This window comes from Leguminivora glycinivorella, chromosome 20 (genome assembly GCF_023078275.1).
Source record: "Leguminivora glycinivorella isolate SPB_JAAS2020 chromosome 20, LegGlyc_1.1, whole genome shotgun sequence".
NCBI lineage: Eukaryota > Metazoa > Arthropoda > Insecta > Lepidoptera > Tortricidae > Leguminivora > Leguminivora glycinivorella.
Window position 1 is genome coordinate 10,346,375 of NC_062990.1, and position 15,069 is coordinate 10,361,443.

The following is a 15,069-nucleotide window of genomic DNA, read 5'->3' on the forward strand; positions in this document are numbered from 1 at the left end:
TTTAAAGGGGACGTTCATTAAACCACAGAATATATAATAGTACAAGTACAGAAGGCCCACTGCTTTGATGATCACGAAATGCCGCCTTTTTAAATGCCTACAAAATTCTAACAAAGAAACGAGCCGCACGTGCGCAGCGTCGGAGGATAGGGTTGCCTATGGATTAAAACGAATTAATTCTCAGATAAAATGTTATACTATACATTCAAGTTTTGGGTACTTTCTAGGTATATATACAGTATCTATATATTTTTGTTTAAGCCTTCAGCGTCACAAGCATTATTGAACTTTTCCGTGGGACTTAGGGCCGGTTTTCAGTCGCCAGATAAATATATCTACCAGATAAAGTTATCACTATCCTTTTCATCACACGTGTAAATGACAATGACAGCTAACATTTATCTGACAGATATTATTTATCTGGCGATTGAAAAACCAGCCCTTAATCAATAAGATCTGTGTAAGATTATTCTATTTTATTCATGATGTCTATTTAACTATGCATTATTAGCCATTTCACAAGTGGACATCGCATATGAACCTTAAAAAAACTCGCGACGTAAAGTAACAATAGAAACGTGCGTTCCGTGAGAACGCGCGCCACCCCTGATTAGGCCGCGAACTCGCGGCCGCCAGCATGTACTTGTAGCGCGGCGATACAATCGCGGAGTGAGCCGCCCCTGCTAGTGCGTAAAAATAGCACTATCTGACAGTAAGGTACATTATTCGCAGGCCGGTGAGACAAAAAGGTACTTAGCAGCCAAAATGTCGCCTGGTCATATAGGAATTGCTGGCGTAGGTCTATGTATGTTTGGCTTCATTGTATTACCACAATATTCTCACAGATGGCATTAGCACATTCTACTTCGTTTTCACGAAGTACCGGTGGGAATTGCTACATTGTTTACAACTTCTATCCAACTCTCAGGGTATTTCGGCCATCAGGGGCCCATTTCTCAAAACTGAAAGTAACAAGTGGAAGTCTCTTTCCAACTTGTCACTTACTGAAAAGCTTTGTAGTATATCACGATTGTATAATAGTATTTTATACAATCGTGATATAATACAAAGTTTCAGTCGAGTACCATGTTTAGGCCACGAAGCTTGCTGAGTGGCCTAATAGTACGGTACGAGAGTGAAAAGCTTAATTATATCACTATTGTATACAATACTTTTTCTACGAGTCATCATCTTCATCATCAATGGACGGAAATATCATTCATGCAAGTTAAAATGAATGTTGATAAAAGTCGTTCACCGTTGTATCAACATCGAATTACCTAGCAACCAATTGTTTGTAATAACCGTCTCTGATTGGCCGATAACGCGACAGATAAAAAAAAATGTGTTTCATATGCAGGAAAATTTGCCAGGTATCGCAAATTAGTATAGAAATTGTATGAAGTTCTATTTTTGAAATTATTACAGTTAACTAAAGTCAAGTATAATGAGCTTTTTATAATTGAGTCGGAACTGCAATAGAGTATCCAACACTGAAAAGTTAGCACTTATAGTTTAGTCTGTGGTGTCCTAATTGACATATTACAGTCGACAAGTAGAAAAAATATAGTATTAATAAAATAAAAATTATAGGATTGTATAGCTCATTTTTTTTTAATACAATATTAGGCCCGGTATTATAAATAGGAAAAGTAAAGATATCTTGCGCGCGTTATAATATCTTACTCTGTCTCAATTTTCTACTAGAAATGGGCGCTTGACGCTGAAAGTACGTAGTACGTACCTAATGTACAGTCACCGGCATAAATATGTGATGATTTCTATACCTTGTCACATGAATGTCTTGTTTGAAATGTCATACGAAATTGTCAAACGATTAAAAGCGACAAGGTACAGAAATCATCACTTATTTATGCCGGTGACTATAGTACCTATTAACTATATAGAAATAACAAGAATGCAAATTGTCTTTCTTATTACGTCCCACAAGATGGTTACAAAATGTGACCATATATGAAACCCGTATCACCTAATGTGTTACCCTTATATTAATCTTGCATTTCTATTGTTTTCCAGCGTATAAACACCAAGCGAAGGCAGAACAAGACGAAGCCGAAAAACAAAAAAGAGAAAATAACACAACAGCGAGCCCAAAAGTGGAGCAAAGCAACCAGGGAGTCACAAAAGCAAAAGTGGCGCAGAGTAACCAGGGAGCCGCAAAAGTGGCGCAGAATAACCAGGGAGTAGCAAAAGCAAAAGTGCCGCAGAACAAGCAAGGGACGGCAAATGCGAAGAATGGGACGCAGAATATAATAGTGGCGCCGGCGGCTGCGAAGATAGCGCCACCTGTGCACCCGAGCATAGCTAAGATGAATAAGAAGAAACCGGGGGCGCCTCTCACGGGTATGTCCGTTTGTTATTAATGAACATTTTAGAGGTAGAGTTGTGAATGCTCCTTCACTGAAAAGATCACTCCCAACTAGTACGATCTCCGAAGTGTACTAGTTTGTTCTTTTAGGACATTTAGTGTAGTACACCGAGAGAGCGAGAGACTAATTGTTGGTATGGCGTAGCCGAGAGCTGACCGGCCGTTTTCGCGCGCTCTCGGTCCGAGTCAGTCGGTTCTAGTTCGGTTGCGGTCGAGTCACACGGATCGCTTTGCTGTCATTGTCACTCCTCGGCTCTTCGCTCCTTTCGCTCCCATTCTGTTGCGCGTGTGTGAGTGTACTAAATGTACTAGAGAGCAGAATAATTTGGGAGTAGTTCGGTTGTGTCTTTTGTACTATTAGTACATGTACTACACAAGCCTAGGGTAGAGCCAACGATAATCTAATCTAGTAAAAAATAAGATACACATAGGTGCATTTTATGCGCGAAATCATCCATAATATAATAAAATTAATAAACCATAATTCAATGCGTAATGTATTTTAGTATTAAGATATTTTTGGGGTATTAGTGGCCTGAAGTTAAATTAATTGAAATAACTCATTTAAAGTGGCTTTAGTTAGGCTTATTTCTTGTAGGTGTTTTTAGAGGAGTTGATTTGCCTTTGCCCATAGTTGTAATTGCCCTGACTGGCGAGTTGGCGATGGCGACCCTTTTTTTTTCGCGAATTTCACCAGACCTTGAGTACGTAGCCGAATGGCACAAACGCTCACGAAACGAAACGCTCGTTATATCTATCTCTGTCGCTCCTTACGTCTATCGACCATATAAATATTAAAAAAGTATGTGCCAAATTATTAATGTTTTTTTTTTCCTTTTACAGATAAACAAGTCATCCAACGTGAGTATATTTCTTTACCCAAAATCTTGTCTCATCTTCCTTGTTTTCTCAATGATCATGACATTATAGTACCTTATAGGTACTGTAGTTCTGACAACCGATTGAAATCATAGGCCACTGTAGAACCTTTTCACAATAAACGTCAATATGATTTCTGGGCCATTTCTTTCAAAGTTGTCCACCCCACTTTTTTGTAACATGGGTATTTTTTACGCGATTCATACACAGAATTGAGAAGTCTTTCGATCTTGATAGGAGAAAAAAAACGTCCCAAGATTTCCATACATTGTTCAAACCTTCCATTCCGTTACACCGCCATACAAAATGTATGAAAAAATGGTAACGGAAGAGGAAAAAACCTTGGAACACTTTTTTTCTCCTATTACGATTGAAAGAGCTCGCGATTCTGAGTGGAAAACATATACCTAAAAATTTCCTAATCCAAAAAAAAAGTGGGGTGGACAACTTTGAAAAAAATGGCCCGTATTAGTTCAGACAACCTTTTCACAGTAAATGCCAATGTGATTTCTATAGCAAATAAAGCACGATGTCAATAAGACAGGGTGTTTAAACCTTACATAATGTGTGTGCAGAGATGAAGCTGCTTCGCAAATGGGAGTACGACCAAGACGACATCTACAGTATGGACGCGGACAGCACCAAGGCTCTGGACGATGAGATGGCACAACTGGACAAGTTGGTTAGTATTGCTCTTAGAGAATATCTACACACAGGCGACGCACGTCGTAAGACGCGGAACGGACGCCAGTGCCGCGCCGCCCGGGTGTAATTTAAAAAACGTCTCCTCAGTACATTCTGTATAGGAAGGACGTAAGCAGCAACCCACAGGCGACGCTTGTCTTAAGACGCGGAACGGACGGCAGCGCCGTGCCGCCCGGGTGTAACTTAAAAACGTCACCTCAGTACATTTTGTATAGGAAGGACGTAAGATGCGCCGCGTCGCTTGGGGCGCGTCCCTTGAGGCTTGAGGTGTGTGGATAGTTCCTAAGACGTGCCTCAAGCGACGCGGCGCCATGCCGCCGCCACCGCGCCTCTATAGGTGGTGCGTCTTACGTCCTTCCTATACTAATTGTACTGAGGAGACGTTTTTTTTTAAATTATACTCAAGTGACGCGCGTCCGCTCCACGCCCCTCACCGCCCGTGTGTATTTTACGCCTTACATTAACACTGACCAGAGTCTTCTTCATCTTTCGAATCCTAGCCCTCCATTGACTTCCGGAATACCTTTAGTTTTTGCTCCACTGAAAGACGCCATGAAATTTAAGCCGGCACTATTTTTGGGTATCTTTCAAGTCAGGGGCCCATTTCTCGAAGCTGCAAGTTAAAATTTACAAGTGGTTGTCAATGTCTAATATGACAAGTTGGAAAGAGACTTCCGCTTGTAAGTTTCAGTTTTGAGAAATGGGCCCCAGGGCTAATTTGAGCAGGTGATTATTATGATTCCTAAGAATACCCCCAATCCAATGCTATGGCCAGTGTACACCGATTTATACCGTATAATCCAACTTAGATTAGAATATGAATATTTACCCCTTATCAAAGAGGATCGAGTATTATAGAGAGTTACTGTCAAAGTAAAATGTGTAATCACAGTACATAGACTGCCATCTCTCGACACAAGCTTAGAACTTTTGAATCTCAGGTTTGACAATTTGGCCCATATTCTTACCTTGATATGTGTTAAAATGTCAAATATTAATATTAGCGCCATCGCCATCTAGCCGAGCGTACCCCAAAGGTGTATCGCCATCTAGCTCACCGTACCTTTTTCTGTAGGGTACTGAGGTAAGTTTTTTTCTTAGACTTTATCTGTCTATACGGAGTTACATAAATGTCTTTGCCCCTTATTCATAAACGTACTCTAAAGTTATCAAGCCGATAAAGTTCGTTTGTCCTTTTCCGACGTATAGGTGTGATAGAAAAGGACAAACGCACTTTATCGGCTTTATAACTTTAGAGTACGTTTATGAATAAGGGGGTTAGAATATAACTGACCACATATTTATGCAAGTATGCTTAAGAGCGCTCCATCTAGATGGACAGTTTTCAGCATATAATTAAGTAAAGTATATTAATTAGGTATCATCAGATGTTTTTTGTTTTCCGTGTTTCAGTTTACCGACGAATGCTTAAACCCCGCCGATCAGCACGAATCCGTGATCTGCAAACTCCTCACCAGCGACTGTCTCAACGACTTTCACAAGGTAGGTACATTCTCGTGTTCAACCTCTAATAACTTGTTTTAAATTATAAATGAGCTTAGGTACTCTTGGCCAGACTAGCCAAAGGACGTGGCCTACGATGGAGTGACCTCGCCCAGAAGATGCCTGTTCGCCTTTGATTTGGAGGTAGCCGGGTTATATGAGCTCGGAAATATATCCTCCGGCAAGGAATAGGCTAGTTTCTTATACTTAAACCAAAGAGGATAGAGTATTAAAGAGAGTTACTGTCAAAGTAAAATGTGTAATCGCAGTGCATAGACTGCCATCTCTCGACACAGGCTTAAAACTTTTGAACGTCAGTTTTGACAATTTGGCCCATATTCTTAGCTTGATATGTATGGAGATTAGTTGATATGTTTTAAATGACAAATATTAATATTAGCGCCATCTAGCCGAGCGTACCCCAAAGGTGTATCGCCATCTAGCTCACCGTACCTTTTTCTGTATGGTTTTGGGGTACGTTTTTTTCTTAGACTTTATCTGTCTATACGAAGTTATATAGGTCTTTGCTTAAACTAAAATATTTAATGCAGTACACTAAATAAAGCACCACATAATTAGAAGAAAAATATGGACAGTAGTTATGTTCAAACATAATTTCTATTTAATAAGTAAGAGAGAAAGATTTAAGTAAACGAATTAACCGTGACGTCACTCCTCAATATTTCATAGTAATTCCATATTAGCAAATCGTTTTGACAGTTCTTAAAAGGAAGCTGATTTGACTAGTAGGAAACTAGCCTATTCCACTCATTGGCAGCGCGCATAAGAAAAGAAGAAGCAAAGCGCTTCGTGCGAATTCGCGGAACTATTTTCATATTCAATGGTCAGAGCGCCGGACCGGTTTTAAAATTAAATATCTAATCCAATAAAACCAAAATCGTTTTTGTTTTTTCACAATAGACTTTAACGCCGTGTCTTGCGTAGGCGACGGTCGCGCGACCGTCGCCGTCGCGTCTCATCGCATCGTCTGCTTCCATATCGATAAGGTTTGACTTCGTATGCGTCGCATCGCCGTCGCGCGACCGTCGCCCACGCAAGCCACGGCGTAATACCACATTTTTAGTGTAATCTTAGCCTAACAGTTCATATTTTTCAGACAATCCGCCTCTACATAACCAAACGCATACTCAACATCCAAACAGGCCTCGCCGTCCGCATGTTCGCGACCGGAAAACCTCCTAAAAAGGAGGCAGTGTTGCAATACCTCAAGAAAAATAAGATCCAAGCCGCTGCCGTCAAGAAGAGTGTCAAAGGAGGCATGTTTATGGTCAACCTGACCCGGTTTCAGGACTTTGACAAGTTATGTAATTTGGAGAAAGACGTTATTGGTGAGTTTTTATTTTTTTTATATTAGCCGACTAGATTGACTGTAGAAGCTCAAAATGCCTCCTAAGTGGTAGTACCTCAAGAAGCTGAAGATCCAAGCAGCCTTTACCTTAAAGCACATCTCGGACAATGGCGATCAAATATATGAAAGAGGCGCGTTCCTAGCAGTAGCACACAGTCTAAGCTCGTGTAGGCGCGTACTATAGTCGTATGAGTGAAATATGACAGGTCGACCGTTCGCGTTTTTGACAGGCGGTAACTGTGAGGTAACCGAGATGGGGTGGGCGGCACTTTCAGCGGGGAGCGGGAGTGGCCATACTGTACGATAGTACTCTTTATTATACTGTGGCAAAGGTCTCCCTGGGAGTCCCTTTCCACGTATCCCGGTCTTGAGCAGTTTCCTACTAGTCCTTATCTATCAAAGGCAAGATCATCTCGCTAACGCCGTCTAGGTTTTCCGCGACACCGGATTCGATTTTGTGGGACCCAGTTGGTTGTCGTTTTAGCTCACAAGTCATCCAGTCATATTATTTTCTAGTTTATAGTTCACTTTTGGGTTTAAATAAAATCGTTTAACTTAAAAAATCTCCGTGCGGTGGTAATGTAAAATCAAAATAAAAACGCCAGCTTAGCATGTGTGAAATTTTTGCACCAGCGATGTTTGATAAATGCGAAATAACTAAATCTTATAGACATCCTGCATTTGAGGATTTCATACAGAGAAATGATGGGCAATTTCAGCAATATTTTAATGCTCATTGAGACTCATGATTCGTTCTGAACTACTGTTATTACTATAAGCATTTATTTCAGTAGTAACAATAACGCCATCTAGGATTTGAGGTTTGACAAACGTCTCGGCCAGTCCCAGTTGGGTCCCACCAAACACCAAAAGCGATAAGTAATGAGCTATCGGCGATGAAAGAGAACAAAAAATAGTCGCTCCCGTGTAAAATAAACAAGAGACGACGATATTAAATCGCTCTTTCTCTCTCTTTTCTTGCCTTACCAGTGCCTTAACTTAACGCCTCGTGTGCGGATGCGGATGCGTCAAAAAATCGTGGATCCCAACCTCGATTATCTACGCCATGTAAGGTACAGCAGGGTAAAACTCGACTGGGGGTCAAATGTAACTGGTCCATTTTTTCCATGTTTAACAATGTTTGCATTATTAAATAGAGTGTCCACCGGTTATAATATGGTAGGCGTGTTCAGTGGATACATGTAGAACTCAACAGCATAGTGTAATAATGGAAAAAAATGGATTAGTTACAATTGCCCCCCCGTCGAGATTTGCCTCGCTGTACCTTAGAGCAAAAAAAATGCAACAAGATGACCTAATTTTACGCACGGATCCGTGCAAAATCATACGATGGATTAAGCTTGGCGGCTGTTTCAGCTACCTCAGCTATCTGAATTTTTTGCCATACTTTTATTTTTCCAACTCTTAATTTTCGTTACAGACGGCGTCCCAATAAGCTTCAAAGCAATGCATCTCGCCGGCCCCCCGGCCAAAGTAACCAAGAACCAGATCAAATCCATGCGGCAGAAGATGATCGCGAATCAGATCGATGGGTTAGACATGAATGAACTGGAAGATGTGGACTTTGGAACTGGGGACAGAGGGGATGGCGCAGGGGACAAATTGGAAGGTGCAGGGGATAAATGGGAAGGCGCAGAGGACCAATGGGAGAATGGCGGAGGGGACCAATGGGAAGCAGGGAACGCAGATGGCGACGGAGGAGATACGTCAGGGAATATGGACACAGGTTAGATTGATTTGCAATTGTGTGGTTTTTTTTTTTTTACAACTTACACAGATTAACTTAGCCCCAAACTAAGCAAAGCTTGTACTTATGGGTGCTAAGCGACGATATACATACTTATGTACATAGAAAACATCCATGACTCAGGAACAAATATCTGTGCACATCACACAAATATGTGCCCTTCCCGGGATTCGAACCCAGGACCGCGGCTTAGCAGGCAGGGTCACTACCGACTGAGCCAGACCGGTCGTCAAAGATGAAAACGCTCAACGAGGGTGCGGCGTGTTGGTGAAGGAAGGACCTACGGAACTAATTTGTTCCGTCTAATGTCCTTTGAGTCGTCGGCAACCCAAACCTGTAAGTTTCAGTGCCATTCTTGACACATTAAGGGGTTAAAAGAAAACAAAAATTGTTATACAGTGACAGGTTGCCAGTCCACTCACACCACAATAAAACCTATATCCCACAGTCGACTTCTACGACACACACGGGAGGAAAGGGGGTGATGAAATTCTAAACCCGTCACCACACGTGGTTTTTACTATATTTCACTTAGACTATTACCTCCTAATTAGGGGGGCGATATTTTGGCTGTTTGTTCTTGGACCATTTAATATTGTTCAGACTCCATACAAAAATGCCCGTGGCCCTTTTGTTTTGAAGCATTTTCATGCCTCGTCTAAATAAAATTAACTGCTTTGAAATTGATAAAAGTAGGTGAATCTAGTAATTAAGATGATTTACCACCTGTGGAACTACTGGATGCAGTAATAAGCGCATTTTTTTCGTTTTAGTTACCTCGCTATAGTGAGGGAAAAAGTTTTGTGTTACACTCGGGTGCAAATGTATTTTTCTTCTCGTGTGTTAAAAAACTGGCAAGTTCAGGATTCTATTCTCGAACCACTAGCTTCGCTCGTGGTTCAACTATAGAATCCTTTCACTTGCTCGTTTTTCAATTCCACACTCGGCGTTAAAATACAACTTTGCCCCCTTGTATAACAAATAACTATTATTTACAGGATTCGTCGCGGAGGAAGACTTTACCGAAGACGATTTCCCAGGGGAAGATTTCTCAAAACAAAACAAGGAAACTGAAGACGCTATAGATTTCGCTGAGGGGGTCAACATAGAAAACATTAAAGAAGAAGATTTAGAGGACTTTTAGGATTAATTTTAGGGTTCCGTGCCAAAATGAAAAACGGAACCCTTAATGTAAGTTTGAGTGGACGCTCCGTGCTGAGCGTTTATCTTGGCGGGCGTACATACAATATATGCAGCGTCTACTCAGGACACTTGTGTTATGATTTTTCGGTAATGGTTTCATAATTGGCATTTGACAGCCCGCTCTAAACAGCCAATGCGAAAGACCAATCCGACTCGTTTCCGGTTTGGTCGGAAGGCGCCATGTTGTTTTTAAAAGAGATTCATTCTTGGGTAGCATTTGAAGTGTACGGACGTGTTCCTATTCCTAAGTGGTGATATTAATAATTTAATTGTCTATCGGAATAAATTATTGAAACCGCACGCACCGCCCCGCACAATATGAGCGTGCACTCAGGGGCCCGTTTCTCGAAAGGTACAAGCCTTGTATTACAAGTGTGTTTCCATGACAACCCATACGATTTGACAGTTCGCGCACTTGTAATACAAGGCTTGTACCTTTCGAGAAACGGGCCCCAGGTCTTACACTTACCTATAGTTTGTATGTCACAGTCTCTTTTTAATTATAGAATTAGTCTAGTATTAGTAATTTCCTCATATTATTTTTAAGTATTGACTTTGTGCGCAAAAATATTGACATTGCAATTTTGGTTCCAGTACATTTTATCTCGAAACTATGTTAACTAAAGTTTATTTATTTATATATAGGTACTTTTGATAATAACTACTAGATTAAAAAAAATTGGGAACACCTTACACAGATCAACTTAGCCCCAAACTAAGCATCAAAGCTTGTACAATGGGTGCTCAGCGACTATATATATACTTAAATAAATAAATAAATACTTATATAGAATACATACATGACTCAGGAACAAATATCTGTGCTCATCACACAAATAAATGCCCTTACCGGGATTTGAACTCAGGACTGCGGCTTAGCAGGCAGGGTCACAACCGACTGAGCCAGACCGGTCGCGGTCGTCCGATTGGAAGTTTAGTCCATAAAATGGTCTTTTTTATCAATTACGATTTTAAACTGAAGATAGATTATTGTGAGGTCATGGTCAAAATAAAGTATAAATAAAAACTTTGCTAATTAGTTAAAAGATAAAAAATCCATTAAATGTTTATATTTGATTTGCTGATATCACTTTGTTTCATACAAATCTAGGATGTGATTAGTTAGTACTTTTAATTATAAGATACATTAGGTCATGTATGATGATTGAGAAATAAAATATTGAAATATATAACTCACTCTTTATTTCTTAAATGATACATAATATATATCTTACTGGCTATAAAGTAATAGTATTGCTCTCTAGCAGTTTACTGTTCTGCAACCCAGTCTGAAAAAACAAGAAAATAACTTAAATACTACATAATACATTGCACATAACATATCACAGTAGATCCATAAGAGCTCGAAAATAACCTAACCATAAAATTTTCATGAAACATGGGTAAGAACACTCCCGACGAATTCAGCTTTCAATAAAAAAAAACTAAATCTAAATCAGTTCATCCGTTTGGGAGCTATGCTATGATGCCACAGACAAACACGACATACCCTGTCGGTTTTGCGTCGGGGGTTAAAAAAAGTCAAAAATCAATGAAATATGATTTTTGATGGTATATTTCGTTGGTATATGCATCATGTATTTTTGACTCTATTGACATTGACAGCATGTCAAAATTCAAACTATGTCAAGGTCGCGCATTTAAGGGTTAATAGCATATCAAGATAATTCAGAAAATATTGTCAGTTAATAATATTACACCCTGTATAAATCTTTGCAAGTACTCACCAGCAGAATTCGCATCATCAGCCAATAGTTCCTCTTCCTTCACCTTCGTCATCTCATCCAACACGCTATTATCAGCCGCTACAAAACCTGTATTCTTCTCTTCCGCATTAGTCTGGCTCACTTCAGACACAGGATTCTGAGCTGGTTCCGCTATGGCACCAGTGGCGTCATCTAGTGAGAAAAGGCAATGTTATGAAATATTTTAACGTGTGAGGGTCCCCAAACATATCGAAAATCGCTCGATAGAATGAACATGCATACGTATGTTCAGCGGGTCTTCATACTAACGAGCAAAAAAAATCAAAAACATTTATTCAGTAAGTAGGCCACAGGGGCACTTTTACAAGTCAAGATAAAAATAAATAATACGGATTCAACAAAATTTAAAAGCTACTTTAAATTAAAAAATTAAACATGGTGAAAAAAAAATGGTACAAAAAATAAGAACAACTAAAATAACTTTAGAGTTGTAAAAGAATCTAGATATCACAACTAAAGATAATAAATATATTTTTTTCTTAGAGATGTAAATGGTCTCCAAGAGTCAGAAAGAAAATAAACAAACAAGGACAAAGTGCCTCAATGTATTCTTACTCAAAATGAAAGTCACAAGTAGATATAATATAGTATATCCCCTATTAGCTGAAACAGACCGGTCTTCACAGACAGCACCCGTTCACGAGTATGTCAGCCATCGCCTCTCGAGCGATTTTTGGTCGGCATCGATAGGTTTGGGGAAACCCTAAATGGTCAGAATATACACTTAGTGTGCTTTGTTCACGGTTCACAAAATAGAAAATAAAGATTAATCATAACTGTGACATCAAAGTAAAGAAAAATGTATTTTATGTATTCAACTAGTTTTAGACTCCATAGTATGCCATTCATTACAACGCGTGACGGCTCATTTTTAACTGAGCGAGCTTGGCTATATTTGGTAGAAAACTTTTAATGTAAAAAACTTCATTTCTCTCACTGAACCAACGTCCAGGTACAGAAGTCCCTTACATATTGTTTTAAAAACTTTAGGTTACCACTTAACCAATGCTGCTTCTTGTATAGAAATAATCCTAATTTTCTTAGGAAATTAACTAGATCAAAACAGCTGGTTAAGTATTATTTGTACCTGTTTCTTTTTCTCCATTTTCCGGATTATCCCCCGGTGTCTTTTCAACTTCCCCCTTTTGGTCATCATTAGCGATTTGATCACCTTCCCCTTTTTGGTCATCATTTGCAGCTTTATCACCTTCCCCCTTTTGGTCATTTTGATTTTCAGTGTCTTTTGGGACATCTTCAGCCTTTTCCTCTTTAACTTTCACTTCAGGAGTCATAAAACTAGCTCTTATATTCGCCAAAATTTTAGCGACAAAAGCTGCATCTTGCTCTGGCGGATGTCTTTCTCTGTACAAGTCTACAATCGCTACATGCTTCATATAGTCTTTACCCTCCAAAGCTATAGCCAAATCCTTCCTTATAGCAGCTCTTATTAGCTTAACCAGTATATCCACTTCTTCCGGTGTAGCATCTTTGTCGATGTGCGGTCTCATTTGACTCAGAAGCTTTTTGCACGGTTGGAAGAATAGGGGCAAGCGGGGTTGGGTTCCGGAGGCCTTGGGGATTCTTGGGGCCCTCGGGGCCTCCTGCTGAGGCCTCTTTGGTACAGGCTCAGGCTGACGTCTCTTGCGAGGTGGTTCGTAATCTTTGAAACTTTCGAACTCTCGCGAGACGCTCGGCCCGTACTCCTGTGAACATTCAAGAAAGTTTATAGAATGATAAGTAAATATTCAGTTTCAGAGTTCCCTATTTTCGGAGATTATGTAGCGCTCACTTTTGCTAGCACAATTTGATATTTACTCCATTATAAAACTCTGAAAGATTGTTATCAAAATTAATTTACTTAAGTAACATCATACGAAATTATGTTTATGTTTCTGTGCCAAATAGATAGGCAACATGACATGACATAGAAGACACTTCTCCAGAAAATTTAAACCAAAAAGTTCACTTGGCGGACATGGACGGAGTTTAGTCGCCGCGTGAACTCCTATATACCTGAAGAGGGCCCTCCAAATTGGCCCGAAACATGTTGCAGAAATAGGAATATAATAATGTGAGTACAACTGCAGATTAATTAATTAATAGAGTTGTGTCGATATTTGCGAGCACTTTATGATGGTGACTGTACCCACAAAACTAGTTTATTGACAGCCATAGGCAAAACAATTACAGAATCTTAATAATTCAAACCTTGATCATCTCCAATTTCTTTTGCTCCATAAGTAATCTTCTTTCTTCTTCTATCACCTGCCTCTGCTTCCTCAGTAACTGAATCTCCAACTAAAAAATTAATTAATTTACAAACTCTGGGCAATTACTACTAAATAACTATTATAATAGTACTTGGTGTTATTGGATTATAAATATTATTGTTTGGAGTATATTTTTGAGAAAGTTACTTCATTTTGTGATTCAAACACAGAGATCATTTATCAAGTAACTAGCTTCTGCCCGCGGCTTTGCTCGCGTTAGAAAGAGACAAAAAGTAGCCTATGTCACTCTCCATCCCTTCCACTATCTCCACTTAAAAAATCAATTTGTTGCTCCGTTTTGCCGTGAAAGACAAGCAAACAGGCACACACACTTTCCCATTTATAATATTGGTATGGATTCTTATAATAACAAAATATATATTTAGGACAAAAAATTATTACAGGGTATTTGATTAGCCTTTTAGAATGAGACCAAGCTAAGTCGGCATCGATTTTTATAAATGTTAAAAGTAAATAAACATTGTTGTTTCAAATAACACTTGCTCCAAGTGTACTACCAAAACAATAGCTAACTTAGCTTGGTCCTTGGTCTGATTCTGCTGAACTTGTTTACTACACAACTTACATCCAATTTAGTCGCCTCATCCCTGTACACCGGGCTGCGAGATCGCACCCTCGCGCGCTTATTCGGCCTTCGCTTGCGCCCCCAATCCTCATACTCATCCTCATCCACAAAATGGTTCATAGGCTCCTGCTGAACATCAGGTATATACGCCCGCATAGGATACTCCAGCCTGTTAAACTTAAACGCCATGTTGTCCAAATAATTGCGAGCTTTACGCGCGTCGGAATTGTTGTTAAACTTGATCGTTATCTGCTTCATATAACCTTCACCATCAGCGATATCCAGTATCCAGAACGCCTTTATATGAATTCGTTTTAACAAGTCCCTCATATTGCCTAAGACCCTCGGAAAAGTCACCTGTTCAAAAACAATTTTATTAGAGTATCAGAATATTGATTGGTAAGAATGTAGTTTGCGGTTCAAAATACTTACATCGCCGGGTATACCCGTAACAACTAGTTCAACGGACATTTTTGGCTTAGTCAGATGATCGAAATTGAGTTTTAAATTGTTATATGCCCAAGTATATTAAATGAAGGCAGTTATCAATAAATGTAATAAGTCTAGTTTTGGATTTTCTGTAACAAAATTAACCAAAAGGCGATTAGTC

At 39.6% G+C, this 15,069-nt stretch overlaps 2 protein-coding genes across 2 annotated transcripts in view; one reads left to right on the top strand and one right to left on the bottom strand.

The window, feature by feature from the left end:
- Window positions 1–9,945, top strand: part of LOC125237173 — a 49,096-nt gene extending 39,151 nt beyond the window's left edge. The window contains exons 5-11 of the mRNA XM_048144158.1: window positions 2,038–2,364; window positions 3,233–3,250; window positions 3,844–3,950; window positions 5,387–5,476; window positions 6,594–6,825; window positions 8,287–8,592; window positions 9,612–9,945. Of these exons, the coding sequence (XP_048000115.1) occupies window positions 2,038–2,364; window positions 3,233–3,250; window positions 3,844–3,950; window positions 5,387–5,476; window positions 6,594–6,825; window positions 8,287–8,592; window positions 9,612–9,757 (1,226 nt within the window). The 3' untranslated portion in view covers window positions 9,758–9,945. The remainder of the gene's footprint in view (window positions 1–2,037; window positions 2,365–3,232; window positions 3,251–3,843; window positions 3,951–5,386; window positions 5,477–6,593; window positions 6,826–8,286; window positions 8,593–9,611) is intronic.
- A 1,059-nt stretch (window positions 9,946–11,004) lies between these two features.
- On the bottom strand, window positions 11,005–15,069 carry LOC125237176. Its single transcript, XM_048144163.1, has 6 exons — window positions 14,892–15,069; window positions 14,460–14,816; window positions 13,812–13,901; window positions 12,691–13,306; window positions 11,565–11,735; window positions 11,005–11,105 (listed from the first exon to the last, which is right to left on the bottom strand). Exons 1-6 carry the CDS (start codon window positions 14,928–14,930, stop codon window positions 11,086–11,088), a joined length of 1,293 nt encoding a protein of 430 aa, XP_048000120.1. The 5' UTR covers window positions 14,931–15,069; the 3' UTR covers window positions 11,005–11,085.